At 41.0% G+C, this 25,319-nt stretch overlaps 1 protein-coding gene across 1 annotated transcript in view; it reads left to right on the forward strand.

Annotated features, from left to right (window-relative positions):
* ptprk (protein tyrosine phosphatase receptor type K) overlaps positions 1 to 25,319 on the forward strand; it is a 133,258-nt gene that overhangs the window by 9,170 nt on the left and 98,769 nt on the right. Inside the window, 1 exon segment of the mRNA XM_061244050.1 lies at positions 23,838 to 23,960. Coding sequence (XP_061100034.1) covers positions 23,838 to 23,960 — 123 coding nt within the window.

The raw sequence follows: 25,319 nt of genomic DNA on the forward strand, positions 1-25,319 counted from the left end.
TTTATTCAATTTGGGCATGCAGAACTGACTAGTGGCTACGTATACATAAAATATGCAGGCTTCTACCGACAGGTTTTTAAAAATACAAAAACATGAACACACCGATCTACACGAGACAAGAACAGACAAAGACACCATTTACAAATGTAAACGTACAAAGTGTGTTCTAAAAAATACAAAAATAGCAGAGGGCCACAAACCCATTAGCAAAATTCCACCATTAAAGAAAAAGACAAATGAAAAAATTGTTTATCCTGGTTTTCCACATGAGACATCTTCCAACATTTCTCAAATTTCAAATTTATGTCATAAGTGAGCTTCTTTACAGGGAAAAGGTCTGAGGTTTGTGTCAACCTCGTCTTCACTGATCTACTTTTTAATTGCCCTGAAAAGCTTAACACATGAGATTAAGTAAACAAACAAAAGACATTCAGCTGTCTCAGGTTCATGCACCTAGCCATCGGGCACTGAAAAGGCTGACCCTTTTCAGTGCCCAACCCTTTTTTAGCCACAGATTGAAAAACTAAAAACGTTTTTTACAAATTCTGAATGATAGCCAAGTTCATGGAAGGGCTGTTTCAGGGCCCCAGTGTTCTTATTCAAATGTTTCCACCTTCCTTTAACATTGGCCTGCATTTTGCTCACGACTATCATTAGAAAAATCACTCACCATTCACCGGCTCGGCCTTCTCCGATTACTTTACACTAGATTAATCAGGAAATTGTCCTCTTCCTTTTATCATTCTCTGGCTGGCCAGTGTTGACCTTGAAGTTAAATTCACACGCTTGCCTTTTTGTGTCATTTGAAACACACGTATGCACACGATATTAACTGTAAAACCAAACAAAAATCGACGGCAACTTGAGCGAAAATCACCTCTCCTCTACGATTCTACTTTTGCATTTTACTTTGAGCATCTGCTGTTGAAAGCCCTTTTGTTGTGAAATGTGTTAACGTCATAACAGACCTTGGCGGATTCGGCCCTGGATTCACGAGGCAGGGGTGAACGCTCATTACAGGCCTTTGTGGCCGAGTCAAACCCCGTGTTTCTCGGCACCTGGGCCTGCCAGTCGCGGGATCATCTGGGCTCTTTGATGTAAACGCTCCGTTTAGTCACAGTCACTCCTCAGACAGGAGAAGAGGAAGAGCACAAAACCGCCATTGTCCTCCTCTTGTCTTGGCCAAGTCGATGCCCGCATCCAGCAGAAGTGGCCGAGAATTATGATAAATTGTTTCTCGGCTGAGAATTTTCACTCTGTAATCTCTTTGTGAATGCCGCTTTGTGCGGCATTCAGAGCCGGTAGTTTATAGGGTTTTCTCTCCCTCCCTTTTCCCCAAGTGCAGTTAGAGCCTTCGTTTCATCAAGGAGATGTTTGTTTCCTCCAAATAAAACACAGTTGACCTTTATGAGTAAGCTGTGGCAAGTTGATTTTGGAGGAGCTGCTGCAAAATGTTGCCTCATTTCTTATTCGAACAGCTTATCAGGGCCCGGCCTGAACTGCCTGTTCGCTTTTCTGGCTGCAGTCCACCTGAGAAAATGTGGGCCAGCTTCACCCCAAGTGTCAATCATGCGAGCATTGTGCATGAAGAATAATCTCCTTCTGATGGAGAGGAATGTCGGGAGAGGATGCTGTTCCAGGCTGGAGCACTTCAAACGTTTTGGAAGATAGCCTTGTTTTTATTTAATGGCTGAGAAATGTGCAAGGCACACTCCAGTGCATGTCACAATACTGCTTGGGTGAACTCTTGCTCGTATTTCCTAATGGCTGTAAACTCGGCTGTGGAAGTCTGGCTGAGGAACTCGGCAATCTTTTCCAAGCTAAAATTTATAGTTTTACAATTGCAGTTAAGAACTCCAGACCAGATTGAACACATTTTGCAAGTTTTATTCAACGGTGCGTTGGCCACAATAGAATCGATAGAATAAATGACAATGGGGAAATTTTACAGGAACAAAATACAGTCTTAAAGATCTCTGTTTGTAACTGGAGTGGAGAGTTATACCTGAGAACATTTATTTCTCCCAGTGTTCAAATGACTTGCACAAGTCTAGGCGAGTCCTCGTTGAACGTAGCTGGTAATTAGTGGTTTATGTCATGTTGTTTATGGTGACGTGGCTTGGCAGATTTTTTAATTGTAGACTACGGACTGGCTGGTCTGACAAGCTGTCTTAATGAGGAAGCTGTCTGGTTTGTGGGTATGATCCAAGGTGACAGTCTTCCAGTGTGGAACCAGGGGCCGGTCAGGGAAGTCTTAAGCCCGCTTCCACTGGCCGTGTCTGCGATCCATCACCCCCACACCAGCAGAAACATTGTCAAGGGCTGTTAGCCATGGAGCTTTTGATTGATTTTTCTTTTCTCCCCCTTCCCCCCCCTTGCTATGTCTGATGTACGGCAAAATTGTTTTAACTAGTGTCACAGAGAGGGGCTTCACCATCACCTTCCCCAAGGCAGAAGTAGTAGTTTAGAGGGGTAAAATCCTTCCCCGTCCTCATAGGTGTAATTCTGACTCCATTAATATTACAAAGCCATCGGGCCTTTGGAACATCAATGCACATGTCATTTTGTGACAACATATGAATCTGAACTGTAGGTTCTCTCGTCATTTTTTTTTTTTCTTCTCTTAACTGGTTCACAGAATGAAAATTGTGTTCAGAGATTGCTTTTCTGTCAGTGTATAAAAATACTGCTCAAAAGGTACGTGCATTTTGGAAAGCAAATGGCAGCCATCATCATATACAGTTTTAGAGTGATTTCTGGTGCTTTTAGTATTCTTTCTCTGTTCCACAGCTTGGAACTGTATTGAAGTGTAGTCACAACTGTTGCAGAGTCATTGTCAGATGATGGCATTATAAAGACCAAAGTGAAAATAATTTAAAGTTACAAAGCAAATAAATTACTGAATTGTGCAGTGCGCAAGTGAAATTGCTGCAGCCTTTGAATATTCCACCACATTGTTATTTACACAAAAGTCTGTCTGGCTATTGTCCTACAACTTATTGAATGATGTTGACACATAGTCAGCTTTGCCTGAATTAAGAAAGCCCAATTTAAAAAAATATTTTACCATTCTAAACCCCACTCTAAAAACTAGCAAAATGTGTTGTTTTCTTACATTTGTAGATTGTGATTCCAGTAATTATGAGTTAGAAATGTACTCAATTGCATGATGCGAGTGAAATTGAAACATCAACAACATGCTGTTATTAGGAAAATGGCCTGTAGCATTACAAAAGTATACATTCAGGTGGGGCCTCCTTAATCTGTTCAGGACTAGCTGCCAAGTAGCAGGAAACTGATACTCGCTATAAGGTCTTTGTGTAAGCAGAGAAGTGGTCACTTTGAATGCTTTGTGGCACGCCAAACCCACTTGTGAAAGTGAACCTTCTGGCAGCACCCTGTGGTCATGAATTTAACGGGTAATATAGTACACCATGATGTCTTTGTGTCAGATCTAATGTCATTCTAGCCTTCACTAGTGACACCTTTTGACAAGATGGTGACCAAAATGAAGCCTCGCAGTAAGCTTTAGGACTGTCACTGAATGTGTTACAACATGCAACGTCTCAGAAAAATGCCGAAGGAATGATCTCATCATGGTTAAATAATTTTAAGTAATCTTTACGTAATTGCTTTTGAAATTTGAAACACTATTCTGTTCAAATGTTTGATTAAAGGTATAATGTAAGCAGGATTTTCCAGTGTATTTAGAATGATCAGTGTCAGGACGCATGCTTTATCAGGACATCTTGGGAAAAAAAACATTATTGGTGCTATAAAAGGTACCCCAGTTTAATCAAACAGTAATAACATTTACAGTGTCAAATTCATCACTTGTATAGCTGTGCAGAACTCGCATATACCCGGTCTCCCAAAAAGTGGCAGCTACATTTCAGAAGTTCATAAATTGCATTGTTATTCATAATTTTAACAACTTAATCTCCCATGTTTCTTGGACGCAGACTGGCCTTGCTCTGTTTGTCTATGGTCAGTAGCCCAAGACTCATTAGTGATTTCTCATTAGGGAAGTCCAAATGATGCTTCATTTAGATGTCATAAATTGCTTGGGCTTTGTGTTTATCTACAAATACCTACATTCACGCCATATTGTTGAGATGTTTCTGCCAGCACACAGCCTTTGGTAATCTGGTTGAAAGCACTCAGGGTGTTTTCCTGTTGAGAGGAAGCAGGGCTTAGACGGTGAAGGATCCCCGCAATGTGTCCGATGCATCATGTAAGAGACTAGGTTAAGCGTGGGGTTAATAGCCACCACTTTTTCTCAAGAATTACTGCAGCGATGGCAGAGGCGAGGGACAGAACAGCAGGTAGTCTCTCTGGGAATATCAGACCGGAACTCTCAGGCCAGGAATATCAGACTCAACGTTAGGCGCAAAGCATTCATTTTATAGTAATTGTGTCTGTTGAAGCTTTGATCTTGGAAGGTGTTCTGATATGTAAGAATTGAAATACATAATTGCATGCAATAAAAGTGTGCCTGGAATCTTCATTTACAGAGGGAAGTCCAGGGATGTCTGAATATTTACTGCTGAAATGTTTTAGATTGTGGTATGGTGTGGTATGGTATGGTGTGGTCAAAAGCACAGGTTAAGCTTGAAAAGACTGAAAAACTGCAGTTGTTCACCCTCGGTGGAAGTGAAGATTAATTAATGGCAAGTTGCTCTAGCTGATTTTGTTTGAATGCAATTTCATAATCCATCATCAGTGCGAAGCCCTAAATGACGGTAATAAAAACTGAATTCAGCTGCACGCTGATTGAAATAATGGCTCATACAAAGGTCAGGCGGTGAGCCGCTAATGCTTTTCATGAAAGGAAAGGGGTTTTGTGACCCGACTTAGCCAGAAGCCTAAACCAGCAGTTCTCAAAACCTGTCCTGGGAGACCCCTGTATGTAGATTTTTGGTGCAGCCAATCTCTTTCTTAATTAATTGATCTCATGCGTTTAAATCCTTTCATGATTTTTCATTTCTTGCAAGTTTAACTCTTTATTTTTGCCTTGCCTTTGATCTCTTCAGTTGTTAAAATGGTTGTTTTTGGAGCTGGGTATCCACAGTTTCACCTATTGGGAGGCTGTTGATTCACCTTCAAAACACAAAATGTAATTAAGTAGGGGAAATTAGCCGCTGGGATTGCTATTGTGGATGGAACGAAAGCCAGCCAATGCAGGTGTCCTAAAATATAAAATCCAACTTTTTCTTTTGAATTCTGTCCAGTTTAGCTTGCCATTCTAGTGTATTTAGATATGCATATGAACATAATAATATTATTGCATTAGAACTGTAATTGCCTGCACAGACATTATTTGAGAGTGTATTATATGTTAGTTTTCAACTCAACTTGTCCATTGCAACATGTAAAAGTGTGGCGGTTTTTCATTTATAAAAAAACAGGGTTTACATCAGGCTAAAGGGTTTACAGGAACACTTTGCAGACACAGGTTGCGAGGGTTTGAACTCTTAAGTGGGAGGGGTGCGGGGATGACATGAAGGATGGGATGAGATCAAGGAGCACGGGGGAGTGCTCTGGGCTGAACGTGTTGTGGCACATGCGTGGCCAGATGGTGCCGGTAGCCTACAGGAACAGGGTCTCACCCCTCGCGTTTACTTAAGAAAGTCAAACGGCCTGGTTTCGGTTCAGATTACGCAATTTGTTTGTGCAACACTCGCAATCTCCTGAAATCAAAATCGGTTGTGGATACGGGAGGTTCATTCATACGATTTAGTTTAAGTGTTCCTGGCCCAGTAGTGTATACTTGGCGGAACTTGGAGGATCACTCGGCTGTCTGAGACTGTTGGCGTTCCCATGGAGCTCTGTGGACCGGATCTGTCAGGAAGCAGTCTGCACATGGTGTCCTTGGTGTTCTGCCCAAGAGCATTGGTGGCCTTGGCTTCTCCGGGTCACACGTGTGCTGAGGTGTGGGGTTTCACTTGACTCTCGATTTCCATTCTGTTGGGTTAAATACTCTAGTATTTTCACACCAGATTCAGTCTTATTTTCAGCAACGCATTACATGATGCTTGTGTACTGGCTGTGGGACAATCCTGCAATAAACCATATTTCTTGATATGTACTAGGGAAAATGGGTTGTACTGAATGACAACTGACCACCGATGAGCGGTTTTCTACTTCTGCTGGTCACAGCGGACACTGTAGAGGGGCTGATCTACGTCTCTCCTCCCTGCCGTACAGATCATTGCTGAGATTACACGATCAGTCGTGCTGATCGCTGTTGTTTCACCCGAGTGATCATAGATTCATCCCGCAACAGAGGCAGACATTTCAATGCAAATGATCGGGGCTCACTCTCCCGTCGAAATTTCACATTTCACAGTACAAATTGCAAGCAAATGCTGTCCATGACCAAACCCGAGTCGCTGTTATCAGACGTTATCATCCATGTCAGGCGCTTAATTGCTATGAAGTCGTAGAAACGGAACGCAATCAGCATTTTATGACTTGTAATTTCAGCCAGTAAACGGCACTACAGATGTTGCTGGCCTTACCTGTTGAAGGTATTAAGAATGTCTTCCCCGACTGATGTGGCCCTAGAGGACTTGTCTTGTGATTTGTGAATAGAGGGAACTGGCTTTTTTTCCATCAGTGGCCCAGAAGCCGGTCTTCCGCTGAGACTAATTTGATGGTAATGCACGAATGCGCCATATGGGACAAGGGGGCTCAAGGTGGCGAACACGGGGCCCTCCAGATGGTCGGCAGACCCCTCGCCGTGTCCAGCTGACGGAGAGCAAATGTCACTGTCGCTTCCAGTGGCCCAATGGCGACACGTCACTAGAGGCGGATTCGTCCGCATGGTCTCCAGCTGCGTGATAAGGGGTTATCTTTAATCGTATGCGCTGTTCAGCGAAGCAGCTACGCAGCTGCACGTTCATGGGTATCAAGTTCAACAAAAGGTGGAGGACTTCAGTCAGTGTCAGAATGTAAATTGAACCTGCATTTAATAGGGGATGAGATTGTGTCTTTGAAAGGAGCTTGTTAAGCTTTGGCAGGTGAGTTCCAGTCGAGGCGGAGTCACTCTGAACATATGTGTACAGCGCAATCTGAACGAAAGGAAATTTGCCACAATTTAGTGCTTTTTCTCCTGTGAAAATGCCATGCCAGCTGTGATTGTCCATCACAAAGAAGATCTTGTGCAATTTTGGATAATTTTGCTTGAAGTTGAAGTGAACAGCATTGAAACCAAAATGTAAAAGCATAACAGTAACGGCACAGTGAAACAAGGCATGTTCTTTTATTACCTAGAAACGATAGGCCAATAGTATATATAGTTGTGCTGCACAAAAAAAGATCTTGAAAATGAATCTTATGTGACTGCAGAACCCCAACTCAGCTATTTCATGTCCAGCTCCATTTTGTTTGGTCAGCATTATTGTCCTATAATTTTCACTATTTATCTGTTTTTGTTTTTTGGTAGGGTGGAGGTTCACTTTTAGAATGCATGGGCATTGCATGGAGTTGAGCAATGGTGTTGCTTCTGTTACATTTATATTCCAGAATAAATTTTGGAAAATCTACAGGGGGTATTCTACAGAAAAGTCCCATGGTCTGTAGATATTTATTTTTCCATTGTCCAACATGTTGTGTAATATTTAATGGGTAACCAAACAGACAGCCCAAACTTAACATTAAATATTGGATTTATTTCTAATGGTTACCGCACCAGCACGTTATAAATTGGAGGAGGTAATTGGCGTAGTTGGCACTCATTTTCTCTGTTGCATTTTGCACTCAATCTTACCATGGAAAGTGTGTCAAATACTCCACTGCCTACGAATGTTGAAAAGGCTATTCTGATGGTTATAGAAAGGTAGAATACAATCTGCTATCTATAATGAAATCACCCCTACATTTGAAATACCTTTTATTCAGTTCAGTGTGGTTCTTTTCCTTCTAATATGATAAATGGAAATTAATAATCTGAATGCATTTTTCAATAGCACTGAAAAGGCCAAGCACAGTTAAGCAATTTATTTTCAGCTTAAAAAAAGAAGTATATATTTAGCTGGACCATTTTTTAAATATATATTTTAAAAAACGCTGACCAGTGTACCATCATTAAGGAGGATAAAGAAAGTTCAAAATGTTCTTTTTGTTCATAAAAAATAAATAAATCCCATTGACCATGCCAAAGATTGCACACTGCCAAACAATTAATCAAGCGCATGTTAGCAAATGTTGTATGAAAAACATGCCCATTCATGGTCTTTATTCTCAACCCCATCGTGGAGAAAAGCTTCACGGGTGACTGAACCTTTCTGTAGTGCCACACAGCAGCAAAACATGAGACAATCACAGCATTGTTTGTAGCCACGTCAATCGAGCCTTGTAGCGTTTACTCAAGAGCCGCTCTGTGTCCCATTTTAAAAACCTGCGCTAAAAGATGCATCTAGGCTCTTCCCTCAAAGCTAGACTCATCGTGCAATGAAAGGCCCTCTGTCATTGTTCAGTTTTATGTAACTAATCAAAGCGGACATTGCTTTTGTGCTGCCAAGGTGCCCAGGACAGTAATGTAGCAGACTAAGATACAGCCAGAGCCGAGCTTCTAAAAGGCTATGCTTTGGCTATGCTAAAAGAGGACGACGCAAGCCTCTAACGATGTACTTTTTAGGAATATGAGGCCTTCCGTCTCCTCGGTGTGGTACATTATCGTTGGAGAAATGGAGCCGGGTGTTGGTGGAGGAATATACTCGGTTGCTGCTGGTGAGACGCTGGAAGGGAGAAGCTGTCACTCGCCCTGTTTAGCATGGAGTCTGATCATTGCTGATGTCCTGAAGGGGAGAGCTATTTGTTCTGAATGTGAAAGCTTGGGGTGCTCGTGCTGGAATCGAAATAAAGCTCAACTGTGAAATTTACACCGCGTATTGTCTGTTTGATAAGCGAACAAAGGCCCAACGCCGGGTTAGCTTTGGCACAGAAGAAAAAAAGACTGGACGTGCGAAAGAAATAAGCACGTTGCTCTCATTGCGGGTTAAATTTGAATTGATTTTACCATAAAGGGAAAATGGATTGTGTGTGCCTGCGTGTGTGCGTGTCTGCGCGCGTCTGTGTGTCTCTGTGTTTGTCTGTGTGTGTGACTAGGATGCCAGGAAGAGGGCGAATCCTTTCCAACAATAGCTAAGTGTAAACAGCTTTTTGGACTGAATGGCTGGCCCTGGGGCAGTTTTCTCTTATATCTAGGTTGTCCGTCAAGCCTGTGTGACCGTCCTCAGGCAACTGGGCAATGGGATTGCTGCATGCCTGGAAATACATGAAAGGTACTGGGGAGAGCCAGCTGTGCATAGAGGATTTTTTGTACTCGTGCCCCCACGGTGAATCCTATACAGAAGGCTGCTATGTATGGATGTGTGACCAACATTTGACTAGTGTATGTGCGCATCTCTTTTCTGTATTTTTTCTGAATGCTTCTCAAAGAACAGCACAAGTTTTTCTTTTTAATTTCTAAATTAATTTTCAGGCGCTAAATTGCTCATTGGATGCAAATTTCTCTAGATTCAAGGTCACCGGGATGGTCTAGAAGACATGCAGCCTTCTCTCCTCGGTTGTGGTCCAGACCGACAGTGTTGAAAGCAAGCAACGGCTCAGCCATTAACTACTTAAGGGGGTTTGGTCACAACAGGGCTCTAAATAGCACGCTAATACTATTCTTCCCTTTTGTGATTGAGGGTAATTTCAGAACGATGGTCCCTCTGGTGAGCATATAGGAAAGGCTTGTGTGTCTAGCCCTCAGGCTACATGCTTTTACCTCAAATTCCTTTTACATTTTGTGTGAGTCAGACCAGTTCTGGGTCTAGCATTGTCGTCAGACAATAGGCCTCAGATTGCCCGGCGTGTTCAGGCAGCCTCGGCCTAACCAAGCAGATCCTGGCAAGAACACGGAGGAATTACTGCTTTCCTCTGCCCTCCTGAAGGTGATTCATGTATGTTGAATTTAAAATGAACTCTCCTTCTGCTTGTCAATGTCACTAGCCCCCAAACCTTATTTTACAGGATTGATATTGGTCCTGATATTTCTGAAGGCTGAATCGGTCACTCTGTCTTCCAGGAAGTTAATTTATTATTTCATTTGTACGTTTGTTTGCCATATGCCCACATCACTTTTTTATATGTATTTTGTCACTGCTCAACATAACATTGGAGGTAACAAAATGGCGACTCTGACCCGATATGCCTTTGTAGACCAGAGATACTCCAGAATATGCTCTATTCTTTGAGTCTAATATCCATTTACTGTTGGCAATGATATGGACATTTCCACTGGAAATTTAGCAAATATTTAAAAATATCAGAAAAGGTGTAATGTCGTCTAAGGAAAAGGAGACCATAAAGGGACCATCTGGCCAGCAGTCACATTGAGACCAACATATCTGCCCAACATATCTTTCAGTGTTATATGTACAATCTATTTGCATACATCTTATGGTCAAACCGACTCCTCCATATCAGAGAAACCACTTGGATAGAACATTACAGCGTTGATCAAATCTTTCCAGACGTGTGTAGGTGGTCTTGGATGACGGATGCTCGAAAATTGAACGCGTTCCCAGAAAGGGTTGTGTGTAGAAGGTATTTTCTCCCCCTGGGTTATCAAAGGTTGCTGATCATTGTGTAACTGATTAATGCATTAATGGACTTCCTGTCCTCTGTACAGAAATTAGTGCACTGTAACTGCTGCTGTCAATCGATGAATAAATTAAGCTGAGCTATGGGCCAGGCTGGTAGACACGTTATCTACCTACCTCAGCAGCTCTGTGCAGGGGGCCTGCCAAACATTTGTTTGGAGCAGATAGCATAAACCTAACCCAGCAAATCCCAGAGCGTAAACCGTAAATCCTTTTGGAAGGCCATTATATCGCTTACCTTTATGTATATGCAGCGGTCCTGGCGCGGCACGCCCTGTCTGCGGCCTTTATTGCGCATGTGTATTTCCCGGTGCTGAAATGTGCACATCCGACCCAGGACATGTGTTCTGCTGTGCTCCAGACCCGGGCCAAGTCGAACCAGGTTCAAAAACATCGCTCGGAGGCGTTCCGGAGAATTGTTGCATCAGCTGCAACAGAAGGAATTAATGGAAGATAAACATTTTAGCAATGGCTGTTCAATGTACTGCAGCCACGTCCTCTTATAAAGTAAGCTAAGTAAGATTAAATGGCTAATTGCAAACACCAGTAAAGGCAATTTAAACCAGGCAGCGGGAATTATGTATGAGCATAAACACTATTTTTTCCTGGGTTAGGTGCACAGTCGATTGTCCCAAGAAGTGAACCAATGCAGTGCCCTGTTTTATTTTTTATTTATATATATATATATCTTTTTTTTCTCCAATGCAGTGGACAGGGGACCCATGCCTACTTGTTCCGTGCGTGTGAAACGGTTAACATCAGAGCCGAGCTGTGCTCTCTGCATGATGAAAGGCTGCTCTTGCTAACAACTTTGTGCTGTTACAGGGAGTTCTTTGTGGCTGCGTCAGTCACATCCCAAACCTGAATAAAAGCCGTCCCGGGCGGATCGACAACTAAACTGCTGTGCCCGAGGAAAGCTGGCCTGCATTGTCATCCCAGACGTTTTATTAACCTGCAATGCGAGCGCATCAAACCCCCGTTTCTGCTGTGCTAAGAATGAATCCCATCTCTCTTTCTTTCCCTTTTTTCCCCTTCCTGTTCCCTCTCTGCCCCGTGACATTTGCTTCCTTTCAGGAATAAGCTCTGAGGCAAGAAACGGGCTTCTGTGTCTCGCGCTTGGATCAGCGGCGGGGTTTTCTAGCAAAGACGAGTCCAGGTCTTCTCATGTTTTTGAATTGGCGTCTGTGCTGGCGGGGCGGGCGTAGGTCCGGTCGAGTGCGTGCGAGCAGAGGCCACCTGCGGTCTCCTGCAGATTTAAGAGCTTATCACCTCCTGCAGATGGGGCTCAGGACTGCGCTACGGAGCCAGAAAGCACCTGGACAATGCGAGCAGTCATTCACTGCACTGTTCCTTAATCTGCATGCCTTTTTAATGCCACTCGGTTCAACAGAAGTCGGCTATGGCGGCGTCCACCTTTGTTCTGTTGTGATCCAGGAAAGGGAACGAGCCGTTTTACTGCCATTTCATTTGTTTTCAGGACACGCCTAAACTGGAAATCTCAAAGCTATGAACTAGCTGGCGTTGTGCTTGACGCCCTTCGAATATACAGCAGCCCCATTTATTGGAAGAAGTAACTTGCAGAGTTACAGAGGCATTACATTTTAAATGCGAGGAGCAAAGAAGCGAGAAACACTTTTGTTGTTTCAGAAAAGTTGTAGGCCTGTCGTCCATGTCTGTCAAGATGTCTGGTGTGGCTGTGTCTACACATTCTGCGAGGCTTAGCCTACCATGGTTTGTTTTTCTCACACTATGTCCAGCAAGACTTCTTACTTCCCACAGCTTCAGACATCTGCCTGGTTTTTTTCCACTGCTTTCAGCTCTTCAGGTCCGTAAACACCTTTTTGAATTGATGTCTCTGTCAGGCGCTGAAAGTAGCTTGGGTTTTTGCTGCTCTGCATGCATCCATTCCAGACATTTTCAGCATTTTTTTCCTTTTTTTTTCTGCAGCTGCAATTGCAAATGTCAACAAAAAACGAATGCACCGTTTTGCGTGTCTAGCCTGGGGTTGCTGGAGGAAGTGGAAATGCTTATTCCTAATTGGATTTGGAGATAATTGAATACATTTCAACAAATTTCGTGCTTGTCACCATTTGGAGAGTTTGTCACAGATTGTGGCCTGATGATTTCTAAGAACAATTCCAGAATGTTTTTCCCCTATGCAAATCAGTTCTAAAGTGTATGACCAATTTATTCCGCAAAGCACCACATAGCAGCGAATACTGTTCTCTCAAAGTTGAAAAGGCAGCCATCTTCAAATTGGAGAGGCAAGTCTAAATACTTCAGCTGATTTCACATGAACATTGAAAATTAAATGAAGATAACGGTTTATATTTGGGCTTCTACCCCACTTTGAATGTTAATTTAATACACGTGACTACTCAGCACTCATGGACTATACCATGGCATGGACTACAGCATGAATGTTACACTTCATTGAAATCACATACTTCTCAGATAAACCATATAGAAAAGCCTAGCTGAAATGCCATGGATTATACATGTTATCTTTAAAAAGGGATCAGTGCTATCATTCTCGTCCATATGGTCCTGTTTGTATTCATGACATTACCTCATTGTAGTGCTAAACTGACAGGTAACTGGGGATTATGGATTTGGTGGATTGTAGGAGGACTTCATCAGAATGTGAGCTGAAAGGATTTGCCATTTGCGATCTTGCATCTCTGGTGTCAACGTTTAAATGGTAACTGCTATCCTTTGAGAACTGGTCACCCCGGGTCTTTCCCAGCATCCAGGTGGCATTTCCCCACGCCATTTTATCACTTTCAATTAAATTGTGCTTTCTGTAAACATTCCTTTGAAATGAAGCTCAACCCTGTACCAGTCCCCACCCCCTCTTCCCTGCAAGTAATTTTCTGGTTGTCTGTCAACCTCTTTCCAAGTGGGCAGTTCTCCGGATTTGTTTATTTCCCTGCATCTATAAAGAGCAAGATTTCTGAATTATCTTTCCTCTGGGTACTCCCACGTCTAAAGACATGCAGGGTAGGCTGCTTGAGGGGGCATGGACAGGGCACTGCTGTAAAACACCTACCCTGTATAAATAAAGGTTTGTAAACTGATTAATTACTTGATGAATAACCAGTACATGCTAACCAGAAATGGAAACATTCACTGCATGTGTAAAAAAAAAAAAAAAAAAAAATACACACAAAAAAACAGCAACCTACACCTCTGTAATTATACACTGCAAGTCGACTCCGTTTCATGCCTTTGTTTGCGAAACGCCCCACATAATGGAGCGGAGGGGTGAAAGTGGGACAGGTTAAACGACGGAAGAGGCTGCAGCTCGCATGGTGCAACGATACGCTTGAGAGAAGAGACTTTCATAAAGAGCCATTATGGCTTTGTCTGAAGTCATGTCTTTAAAACAAAAGCTCTGTTGTCCTCTGTCCTTTGTGTTCATTTGGTGTGCTTGGCTTGGCCTGGCTTGCTTTCGAACGGCACAGCTCAGGTGTGGCTTCTTTGGTTTATCTTGATTGTGATTAGTGTCTTCATTTTGCCCCTTATTATTATTGTTAAAAATGTTGAACCAATTATGAATATAAATCTTTTGTTTGAACTAAGCCTTTGTGCATTTGCTTGTTTATAAGGGCAGCACATTCCTCATTAATGATAAATGGTATATATTTCAGGCCTTAGCATTACTTCAGGACTTGTATTAAGTATTAGGAAATGATGTATTTGTGCACAACTTTGTTACAGTTACAGCATTTTTTGGAAAGCACTGTGCCTTGGATGACCTCTGCGGCAAGTCCCTATGATTACACACTTCACTAATGAGCAGGCCCAAATATGGAAAAACACTGTTGAAGCCAGAATAAAGTTTTAAGTGTGACCAGCTGTTGACATTTTAAAGACCTCCTCCCTGAGAGTGAAAAATTTACATCCAACTGGCAAAATCATTCAAAGCTCCTTTGAAGTAGCCTACTTTTCAGTGTGAAGGTAATGAAAACAGTTCAAGTGCGTATTGATGCACATTTTCAAGGGGCCCCTGATAAAAATTTTACTTGTAACTGTAGCCATTATATTTGTTATATATCACTCTGTGAAGGAAGATGGAGAAGATCAAAACAAGTAATTACTTGTTTTCAGTTGAAGGTGGTAGCCCTTGAATTGATTTCACCCCCACCTTATCAAATCGGTAACATAGCAGACTGTGGAGTTCTTTGGTTGTAGTTTAGATTGGGACAATGGCCCAATGAAATTGGTTCGTTTTCCAGATATTGGTCAAAAGTAAAATAACAATGTTGTATTTAATTTTCTCTTGTTCCACATTTCCGCAATTGTGAACTGCCAGGTACAGAACTACTTCGTTTAAACACAGTAGCCAGCTTTTTGAGAAGGTTGTCTAGAGCCATTGAAATAATCGTCCTAATAAGCTGTAATATTTTACCACAAGGCTATTCTTCCCCTCACTTCACACTATTACTCATAAGGCTGGTGGTCAATGCTGCCTTTTTTTATTGTTGTTGTTCTTTTTTTATTCCTTTTGTGATTTGATATCAGCTCAACTAAGGGTAAGAACATCCTTTCCAAAGCTTGTGGGACTACAGCTATTTCAGAAATGATAGAGTGGGGACTGCGGTTTTGCTGTTCATGGTTTGTGTTGGATATCTGAGATGCATTCAAGACAGGTATGTTTCCGTCTTGAATGCAACCAAGGAGGTTTCCAAGGCCTGTTTTTTAACCTTGTTGATACAACTGCGCTGCAGTAGTGCCCCTTGACAGCCCACTGCAAGCTGTCAAGCCTCACAAGCCACAATGTAATGGTGTTGTTCCGGAGTGTGTGCAAAGCATTGTCAGGCTTCCAATGTGTCAAATGAGAAAGTGGCTGAAAAAGCCTATTGTTTTGCAGGGATATTTAAAGTTTTTTCTAGCTACTTTTTAAACTCGATTGTAGCAAATAATTGTTATAGGGGAATGATTCAGAAGTGGGATTCTTGCATTTTCAAAGCAGGGAATATAAAGCTATGTGTTTAGAGGCCCCACCGCGTAATGTTTTCCAGTGCATTTCAATCCGGTGGTTATGCATCCATTTACTCTGATAACCCTGCATTGCTCAAATGCTGAGAAACATTTTCTTTTTAGCTCATAGACAGTCGGCGAGATGTCAGCATTGGTATGAGTGCATACTTTGGTAGCAGAGTTGTTTAAAGCCAAAGTATAAATGTATGCCTGGAAGCTTATTTATATTTGTCGCTGGCAAACTTTTCTATCGTGTACACCGATTCTTAAGAACACATTCCTTTTATACAGTATGTAGATCAAAATTGTCTGGGAAACATTGAATGATGGCTGTCTGACAGGTTGAATGCATACTGATGTGTTTGAATTTCAGCCTTGAACTGTCAGCCTCAAATTATGTTGCAACGTTCCCTTCCAAACATTGCACATGGGCTCTTAAACTATTCTTCTTCAGCCTACAATATATCCTCTGTAAGCATATAAAGGCATGATAAACCCATAGAATTTCATAATGGGCCTATGTCTTTGGCTCATTAACTTGGGGATGCGGGTATGTTTGTCTTTCCGTTCTGACTGTGAGTGTAATAAATGCAACCAGATTGGTATTAAATTATTTGTATGTTTTGGGAAAAGGTAGCGTCTTGGGTCCACATGAATCTCCCAAGTTTTGAATGTCAGAAAGCCTTTCCCAGTCAAGGGAATCAAGATTTCCGCCAAGATTCCCTTGAAGAGCTCCATAAAGCTTTGAAAGGAGAGCTTTAATTAGGATGCAAACACATGGCATGTTTGTTTAAAATGAAACTTGCTTATTCAGCTAAAATCTAAAAACAGAAATTTTGCAAGCACTACATATTTTAAGCACTGCTGGACAGGTATGGAGAGAGATGAGTCTCAATATTATTCAGAAATGCCCGTAACATGATCCCCAAATAAGAGACGATTCACAAATGTATTTTATATATTCACGCACAAATATCTCAAACTTGGGTCTTGTGTCTTCTGATTTGTACAAATGCATACATATTTGTAAATGAAGAGCAAAAATACATACATATCAAAATTCTGTGTGTATTTTTTGCAATGACCTAGTCTGAAATATAAAATTGGTATTTGCGGATTAAATGGCATGCATGTATTCAGTGGTAAATTTTGATTTTGACTTCTTCCGCATTTCCTTTGCAATCCCCTCACAAATGGCTATCGATCCACAAATGTGACAAGCTGTGTATGGAATGCCGAAAGGGTCACAATTCACCAGGTTTTCTCCATGGTGCCTTTGCTCAGATGGCTAACGCACTTAAATAAGACCTTTATTACTAGGTATCTAGCTTGCTATTTTAATATGTGTGTGTCTAACAATGGCAGTTTGCTAGCTGATTTCCCATCCATCAACATGTTACAATCGCATAGCCTATGCCACCATTGTAAGGGACATGAGCCGCCGGTGGAAAAAGCAATGTTACTGACAGCAAGAAGGTTGGAATTCATCTTCCCAAATTGCTATGCTTCCCAAATTGCTATGCTTCCCAGTAGCATGGGGAATTCATATTGGATATACTAACAAAGGTGACGGTTCTTTTTTCGTGTTCACGTCGTTTGGAGTAGACTTTAGCTGCAAGAATCCAGAACAAAAAACAAGTGGGCTGCCAACTTGGTGTATTTGGGAGGACCCGTCTGCCTGTCCTTGACAGAAGATGATCCAGCTATGGGTCCAGCCTAGAGTTCTCTTACTCGCCAAAGTTTAATATATATGCTAGGAAGATAGAGGGATCTATCAGAAATGAAGTAAAAGTGTTTTAATAAATTAAATTGTGAATTATAATTATCATATGAATTTGAATTCAGTTTATCCTAACCCTCAATGGCACCACTTTGCTCTAGTTTCCTGTGCTCCGTGTGGTCTATCTCATGCAAGGGCTGAACAACAATATGATTTATCAGACTAAATATTCTGCAGTGATTGGCCATCAGAAAAATGTCAGTGTGATAATGATGAAAAAATTATATTGCAGCAAATTTGTTTTTCCTATTTGGATCTGATCGTTATTCATGCATTCAATTTAGTTCATGAGATGATGGTTTTCTAATTGATTTTATGTGTGCATTTTCTACTCTGTTAGTTGGCTTTATGAAAAATTGATTTTTCAGTTGTATTTGTGAACAAAGTCTTGGGTTTTCAGAAGCAAGGTTTGCATGTCAAAACCTGCTGTTATGTTCTGAAGTGCAAGTCTTGTTGTGTAATTGCTTAATCCTTTTATTGAACAACATTTCTGTTGAAACCTTGCACATTTCAGAGCTACAGAGAGAATGAGATTTTATTTTACATTAATAGAGTTACCCATTGATTAAGTTTTTAATTTGCTTGAATGTCTGTGCCATTTAGTGCCTAGTTGCAAAGGTACATCACTCGGACACGGAAGGTTGGTGGTTCAAGCCCCGGTGTAGCCACATTTAGATACGCACAGTTGTTGAACCCTTGAGCAATGCCCTACATTTCTCCAGAGGGGATTGTCCCGTGCTTAGTTTGATTGGCTTAGATTGTCAACTGGTTTATAACACATTCTTCTTCTTCTTCTTCTTCTTCTTCTTCTTCTTCTTCTTCTCCTCCTTCTCCTTCTCCTCCTCCTCCCTTTTAAAATGTGTGGGTTTCATTTGTATATTTTGACATTTATTTTATTGGTAGTACTCACAACAATTATTCCAGGCTTTAGTTTTCATCGATTCATTAAAAGCCTGCAGTCTAGAGCAGTGGGTGCATTCAGAAATATGTTCATTCTACCATGTCAATAAACAGGGCATTATTCTGTGCATGCTATTTGTGTTTTTTATTTTGATCTTTGTTGTGTTTCTTGAGGCTAATATCAGTTGTTTGAGATATCGTCTTGTCTTTGGCATGTTGGTATATTCAAACAGTCTGTATCTACAAGAATGTCAAAGTCAGAATTGCATTGTTTCAAAAGTAATTTAGGAAACAATTCTAAATTATGCCTCAGCTGTTGCCTTTGTTGAAAAGAAACATAGGCCTATTTCTGTCTAAATCAAAGAGGGGATATGCCAAGGTGAATTCAGACTGAACTAGGAAAGGATATGCACTGCAGTGCATAGCCATAGGACTTAGTGTAGATTAGTGTAGATGCCTGTTCATGGTTCCACTGATGACACAAACCTTATGGTATATCTTAGTGAAACTGCCCTGCATTGGGAATTCTGCTTCTATCCTCATGAATGATCCATAATGAAACCTTATTAGCTCCTTTTAAGATTTTTTTGTAATGGTTGTAAATTATTTTGTATATTGAGTGTTATTTTGATGTCCCTCATAGGGAGTGATATGTTTAGCATTCATCTGAAGATAATTTCTGTTACTGTAATACTGCCACAACTTCTCTTGTGTAGTTCAGGGAAGTGATTTTGAATAATTTTAAACATCTTAAAAGGTGTTGGGATGTCAGATAAAAGTTCTAAAGAAAAAGAAAAAGAACCATTTCCAGGCTTGAATTCTAATCAGCGTGTGAAGGAATTCAAATTATTTTATGAGCAGCCCTAAAATACACCATTTTCTTTTCAGTATTCTGGACACATCCTGTAGCCTCTGTTCATTATGGTGTTGTTAAATGCAAATAACGTAAGTCACCCTAATAAATGTTTGATCCCATAAAGAGCCATGTGTCATATCGGTCTACGATAGCTCCCAGCCTTACTTAAACACACTGTTCTGAGCAGCAGTGTTGTGTACATGCATCGTGATCGAGCTGCTAACCCACTTTTATCAGGGGAACTGAACATTGCTCGCCCTTGAGGTTTATCAGCCACAATAATTATTTTATTATGTAAATGAAGTATAGACCATTATTTCATTAGCAGAGCTCCTAATCTAGGCCCTTAGATTAGTATGCAAATCATTTAGTTGGTGTCCTTGTAGACAAAATGAATTTATAACTCATTTGTAGCCCATCTGGAGTTGCGGCTAGTTGTTATCCTGCGTTTAATACAATTATAACTCTACTGTCCTGTGATGTCTGCTCGCATCAGCAATGTTGGGCGGCAAGGTGACCGCCATAGATGGGTGTTTCTGACCACGTGTAGCAAAGATTGCCCACACGGTTTGTTGGTTGTCAGCAAGGTACCAGGTTATAGTTAATTTGATTGTTCATTGGCTGCTTTTCTGTAAAAGTAAAAGCATTATTTTTTTTTTTTTTTTATTTTTTTTTTTTGTATCAGCACATTTACTGTGTTTTTGAACTGGAGGGACAGGCAGAGAAAATGTGAATATCTTCAAGAAAAATGTTAGCATCTGGAAATACTTGCTGTAGAACAGCTGATTTTAGTTCTTGGTACATTTGCTTTTTTTTTTTTAAACACATAAAGAGTAAAGCGTCTAACTGAGAGGAACTAGTGAATTTAGCTGCAAACGTTTTCATATCATTTAGGCATAGTTTTTATGGAGCTTTACAATACTATGCTTTCAAATAAATCAACATTTCCAGTTTTTCCAACATATTCTGTTTTCTCAAGAGTAGACTTCTGTATTCATAGCAGCCTAATGGGCAAACTGTAGTAACAATCATGTTTCTGTTTTGTTTATAGCAAATGCTGAAACATGCTAGAAGCTAAGCTTGTTGTTTTTGCTTCTACAGCAAATAGTAAAGTAGTCTATAGGCTACATTAAAGCCAACTGTGAACATGCTAGAAACATAGTCATGTTGATTTTAAGAATATTTGAATTGGTCGGAGACACTTATCGGTGCTGACTTGGACCCTGGATATCCAGCCAGAATGACCTCTGTCGAGTATATAATTCTTGATCCATGGAAAGTGATACAAAGTTAAAATACATTCTGGTTTGAACTGGACGTGGCATACATGTCAGCAAGGCATTTGTATAGCTCAGTGAATGTACCCTTGTGTGCCAGTTTGCCAGTACCGGCTGTGACAGGGAGTTCCTTGTGATGGTATGTAATTAGTAATTAGGCATAGCATCACTCTGCATGATGGGGGGGGGGGAGATTAGAGATTCATCACTCAATAAGGTCTACACTGGTCAACTGAGCATCTACTTCCTCAAGTTGCCAAAACAAAGCTGAGGTTGGGCCAAATAATGCTGTCATATTAGCCTGGAAAGTTGTGGGTATATCCATATGACTGTAGTTATTTTAGCATTTGTACCATTTTCAGATATATTGGGCAAAGAAAAGTCTGTCTTGGCCTACTTTTCAAAATAATGCTCATTGTTAATTCAGCAAGCCAAGTGGATGTGGGCCTTTGGATAAATTGCTGAATGAATAGTTTGGAAATTGTTGTTATTATTTTCATAAATTAGCAACTTTTGCATTATTATGAGAAACAACACATTGGAGAGATGGCTCATCCAGTGTATTTATGTCTGTGAGTCACTATAATTAATGACATTTATATGACTGAGAGTGTGTAGTTATCCTCAGCTAGCTGTATTTAAATTGGTTGAGTTGTTGATTGCTTATTTTGTGATTCTAGAGAATAACTGAGCTGGAGGCTTGCTGTGTGCTTGAATTGCATTCAGGCACAGTAGTGTGCCTTCTCTTGTGGTAGAGCAAGCATCATTCATTACAGTATTTAAGTAAACATAATCGCGTATTACTCCAAGAGAGACAGCAGGAATCAATAGTGACAAATGATGTGCACTGGTTAATGTGGATGAAATCTGCAAGGATCGTTTCACCTCGTTTTCAAGCTATCGTACATGTGCAGGGGTTCCTTTTCAGTCCATGTGTCGGGCCATTGACCTCTGATAGTATAGGATCCATTGGGTTAACACGCCATAATCAAACAAAGACCCAAACCACCATTTTTAGACTCTGAGCTTATACAGCTTTGAGCCACGGACACACAAATATGTCTGATTGGAATGAAACAACAGTGTCTGTGAAGAAAGGGCAATTTATGTGTTTTCTTTCTCCTCCCAAGGATACCTCAGCTCGAGATTTATAAAATATTCTAAAATCCCTTGAGATGTGAGGATGGAGGAGGGAGAGCTGGCTGGCTGGTGTGTGGAGTAACACTGCAGGTTCTGGCTGAGCACTGAAGGGGGGTAGGGTGTTAAGGGGGAGGTTTGTGAAGACGGGCTTGAGTGCAGGGCTGACTCTTGAGTGGGCAGACAGTTTCTCAGACTGCTATGAATACACTTTCTCTAGCGCAGACCTCCTCCTTTTCAAAAAATGGATTATTCAAATGTACTTGGAAAGCTTTAATCCTTTTTAATTTGTGAGGGAAAATAAGTCAGCAAATGTGTCTTGGAACATCTGAAATATTGGGGGGAAAAAAAGGTGATAATAAATTACTGCTGACTATAGTATTGTCAATGCATAGACAGGATTGACTAAATTGGGGGAAAATCCAATCACATGGAAGGTTTTTTGAAATGTGGATACGTGCAGAAACCAACTTTCCAATTAAATTACAGTTTCTCAGTAAATTGCGTACCTTTAGTCTCAGGACTCGCTCCCTCTGGGAAATGCTATGGTAAAACATGCATTACTGTGGGATTCATGGTCAGTCTGTACTTGATTTATGTATTTATTTTACCAAAACCTTGATGCTGAAATTAAATAGAATGTTCTGGTCTCAAATAGTATTATTATTTACCTGTCCAAGGTGAACAAAGTTAAAACTCCATCCATAACTTTTGTTTTACATTATGGTCATGCAAAATTTGTGGAAAACCATGGTACATACTGTTATTTAAATTAGTGTAAGAAGAGGATGTGATTTTTGGTTATGGTGGACTTATATTTCTGGATTTATTTTCTAGATTTACATATGGAAGTTGAGCATAAAAATCAATGAATCATTTTCTAGTGCTGAGGTTTGGCATTTTCACATATTTGATCTGCGAATGCACAGCCACAAAAACACAAAAGTACAGGCCGTGTCAAGTCGGCACCTCTAAACTGGAGATTATACTGCGCTAAGTTGACAGAAGTTATTAATTTCGAATTGCTCGGTAATATGATTTTCCCTTCAGTCACTGGTAAAGACTTGTATTCCTCAGGGTGTTACTCCATTTCTAGACCCGAGTGAAGCTTCAGAAGATTTGAGCATGAATGTTTGTACTTCTGAGAGCCCATCATTTGCCAACACTCACTGTGCTACAAATTCAAAGTCAGAAGTTAATTTCAATTCAAGAGCAGTGTACAGTGTTCTATTTACCCTACAATCTTAATTTTTGATTTGGCTTTTTGTTTTCATTTTTTCTAACTTTTCTAAGCCTTTGAGATGCTGACATTATGGGGAAACATTTGCTGACTTCACAGGAAGATGAAATATTTGTTTTTCAATATTCTCCCAGGAGAAATTAATTAGCACCTGCTATTCTCTGTGTATTAAAATGCAAATTAAACTTTTTTTCTGGGTGACATTGCTGAAAGGCTTAAAGGTCAGTAGTTGTACTGAACAGATATTGCGACCTTTTAATCCGTATGAGAAAACCTTTTCTGTGTAATGAACTGGCTGCTGTAGAGGTATGAGCCCTTCTCATCTTTGTCTACTGTGCATATTTCATCGCAAATTTCCCGGTGAGATATGTTAGGAAATTCACAGTAACTTTGGGAGGTCATAACACGTCAGGATCACAGCAAGAACATTGACAACCGTGAGCAAGGCAGCACACATTAAGCCTGGAATTAGTGTTCTAAAATGGCAGGAACCTGTCTTTTCCAAACGGCGCGGTGGTTTAAATCGAGTCTCCTACCGACAGCCACGAGTAACCCGGGGTGGAGACGGGGACCTAGCCATCGATGTCACAGTCATTAGAGGGCCGTCTCTTTCTTCCGCTTGCGACTCTCGAAACGCCAGCTTCCAGGCAGGGCTAGCGGGAAGCCTTGGCGTTTACACGCCTCTCGCAGACGACTGGCTGCTAGGTACGTCAGGAACCCGAGGAGGTGGAGAGCTTGGCGCAGAACTGTCCCGCGGCTTTCTCGGGGCCTCCTCGAACGTCTGGTCTTTTACACATGATTTATCGCGGAACAGCAAATCGATCCGTGTCACAACTAGTGGAGGAGAACTGGCAGAATGAAAGGGAGAGCAGCAGGGTTCAGGGGCTAGCCCGGAGGCTGTGCCGCTTCCAGGAGTGCAACAGAATATCCTCTTGTTTTAGCTACTGTTACGTTTTTGCTGAATAAGGGCTCCGGGTATCTTAATTACTTGTTGTGGTCTTGTGAATTCCAGGTGGCTGTACCTTCGACGATGGCCCGGCGCAGTGTGACTACCAGCAGGACCCGTATGACGACTTTGACTGGACGCACGTCAGTGCGCAGGAGGTGCCATACCTGTCATCTGAACTGCCTCAAGGTAAGACGAGCCCTAATGTTACACATGTACACCCCAAAGACGAGCAAGTGCTGCCTCTGCAGCTTGTATTCGGTTTGACATCTTTTGTTTCAATTTCTGTCCATTATTTTATGCCCGCCCACAGAAATAAACTTAACTTTGACATGATGTGTCTGTTACACAACTTGCAACTCTGTATATTTTGCGTCTGTTGTCGCAGTAATTTTGTAATTCAATGACTGGAAGTGGCCGTGTTGCTGCCCATGTCAGTTCCTAGCATAAAGGTTGCAGTTATTGGCAGTCTGCTCATTATACTGATTTAGAATTTAGATTAAGGAATTCAGAGAAGAAATGGCCAATCTTTTTTCTATATCATACTTTAGTAGTAAGCTGTGTTATCACTGATACAGTATATCCACTGTTGTCGAATGCTTGTTATATAGAAAACTGGTAAATGTACACATATTTAAAGACCACAGATTTTAAGTGAATGTGGTGGGAACTGATAGTTGTCCAATTAGTCCTGCCAGTTACTTTGAATGTTTTTGTATAGTACAGTGAGATCTGTGGCATTTGGACTGTGGTACAATTTCTGTTATTTGGCTGTGCACATTATTTTTTAAATGAAACGATGAATATGAGGTTAAAGTACAGAATGTCACCTTTAATTTGGCGTTTGTGGGTTTTTCATGAATATGGTAAGAATTCTTTGGTCACCGATTATAGATATGTTCCTTGGCCTACCAACCCCTCCACAATTACTGATCTCACCAGTGCACTCTTTCTTCTTAATGATGTTCCAAATAGTATATTTCGACAAGCCTGTGCCTCTGACTGTTTATCTCTTATTCCTATTTCTCAGCTTTGGCTTTGTTGACTGTCATTGACACAACTGTCCTCATGTTGACTAACGTCAATAACAAACTCCTACACTAAGGACGCAATTGCATGCACCTGTCTAATCAGAAATCTTTGGGAAGCCAAATGTCCAATTACTTTTGGTCCTCTAAAATGGGAGGACTATGTATAAAAAGGGATGCACCTGATCACCTGATATGGATGTACATACCCTGAAATTATGGATGACTGTCTGCATTTTACCCTCATCTTCATCGTTTCATTTCAGATCCATTGTTCTGCAGTACTGAGCCAAAATAACAGAAATTATACCACTATCCAAATACTTATGGACCTCACTGTATGTTACTATAGCACAAATGTCACATTCTATATTTTGGTGCAGTGTCGGATATCCATTTTCCATATTTATAGATGTAAAATGAATGCAGTCGGTTGCAAATTGAAGCAGGCATATTGCTTTTCAGACCAAAATGAAAAATACTACCTGGAAGATTTATGTACTAGTATACAATCTGGGGT

The sequence above is a fragment of the Conger conger genome, chromosome 5 (assembly GCF_963514075.1).
Source record: "Conger conger chromosome 5, fConCon1.1, whole genome shotgun sequence".
NCBI lineage: Eukaryota > Metazoa > Chordata > Actinopteri > Anguilliformes > Congridae > Conger > Conger conger.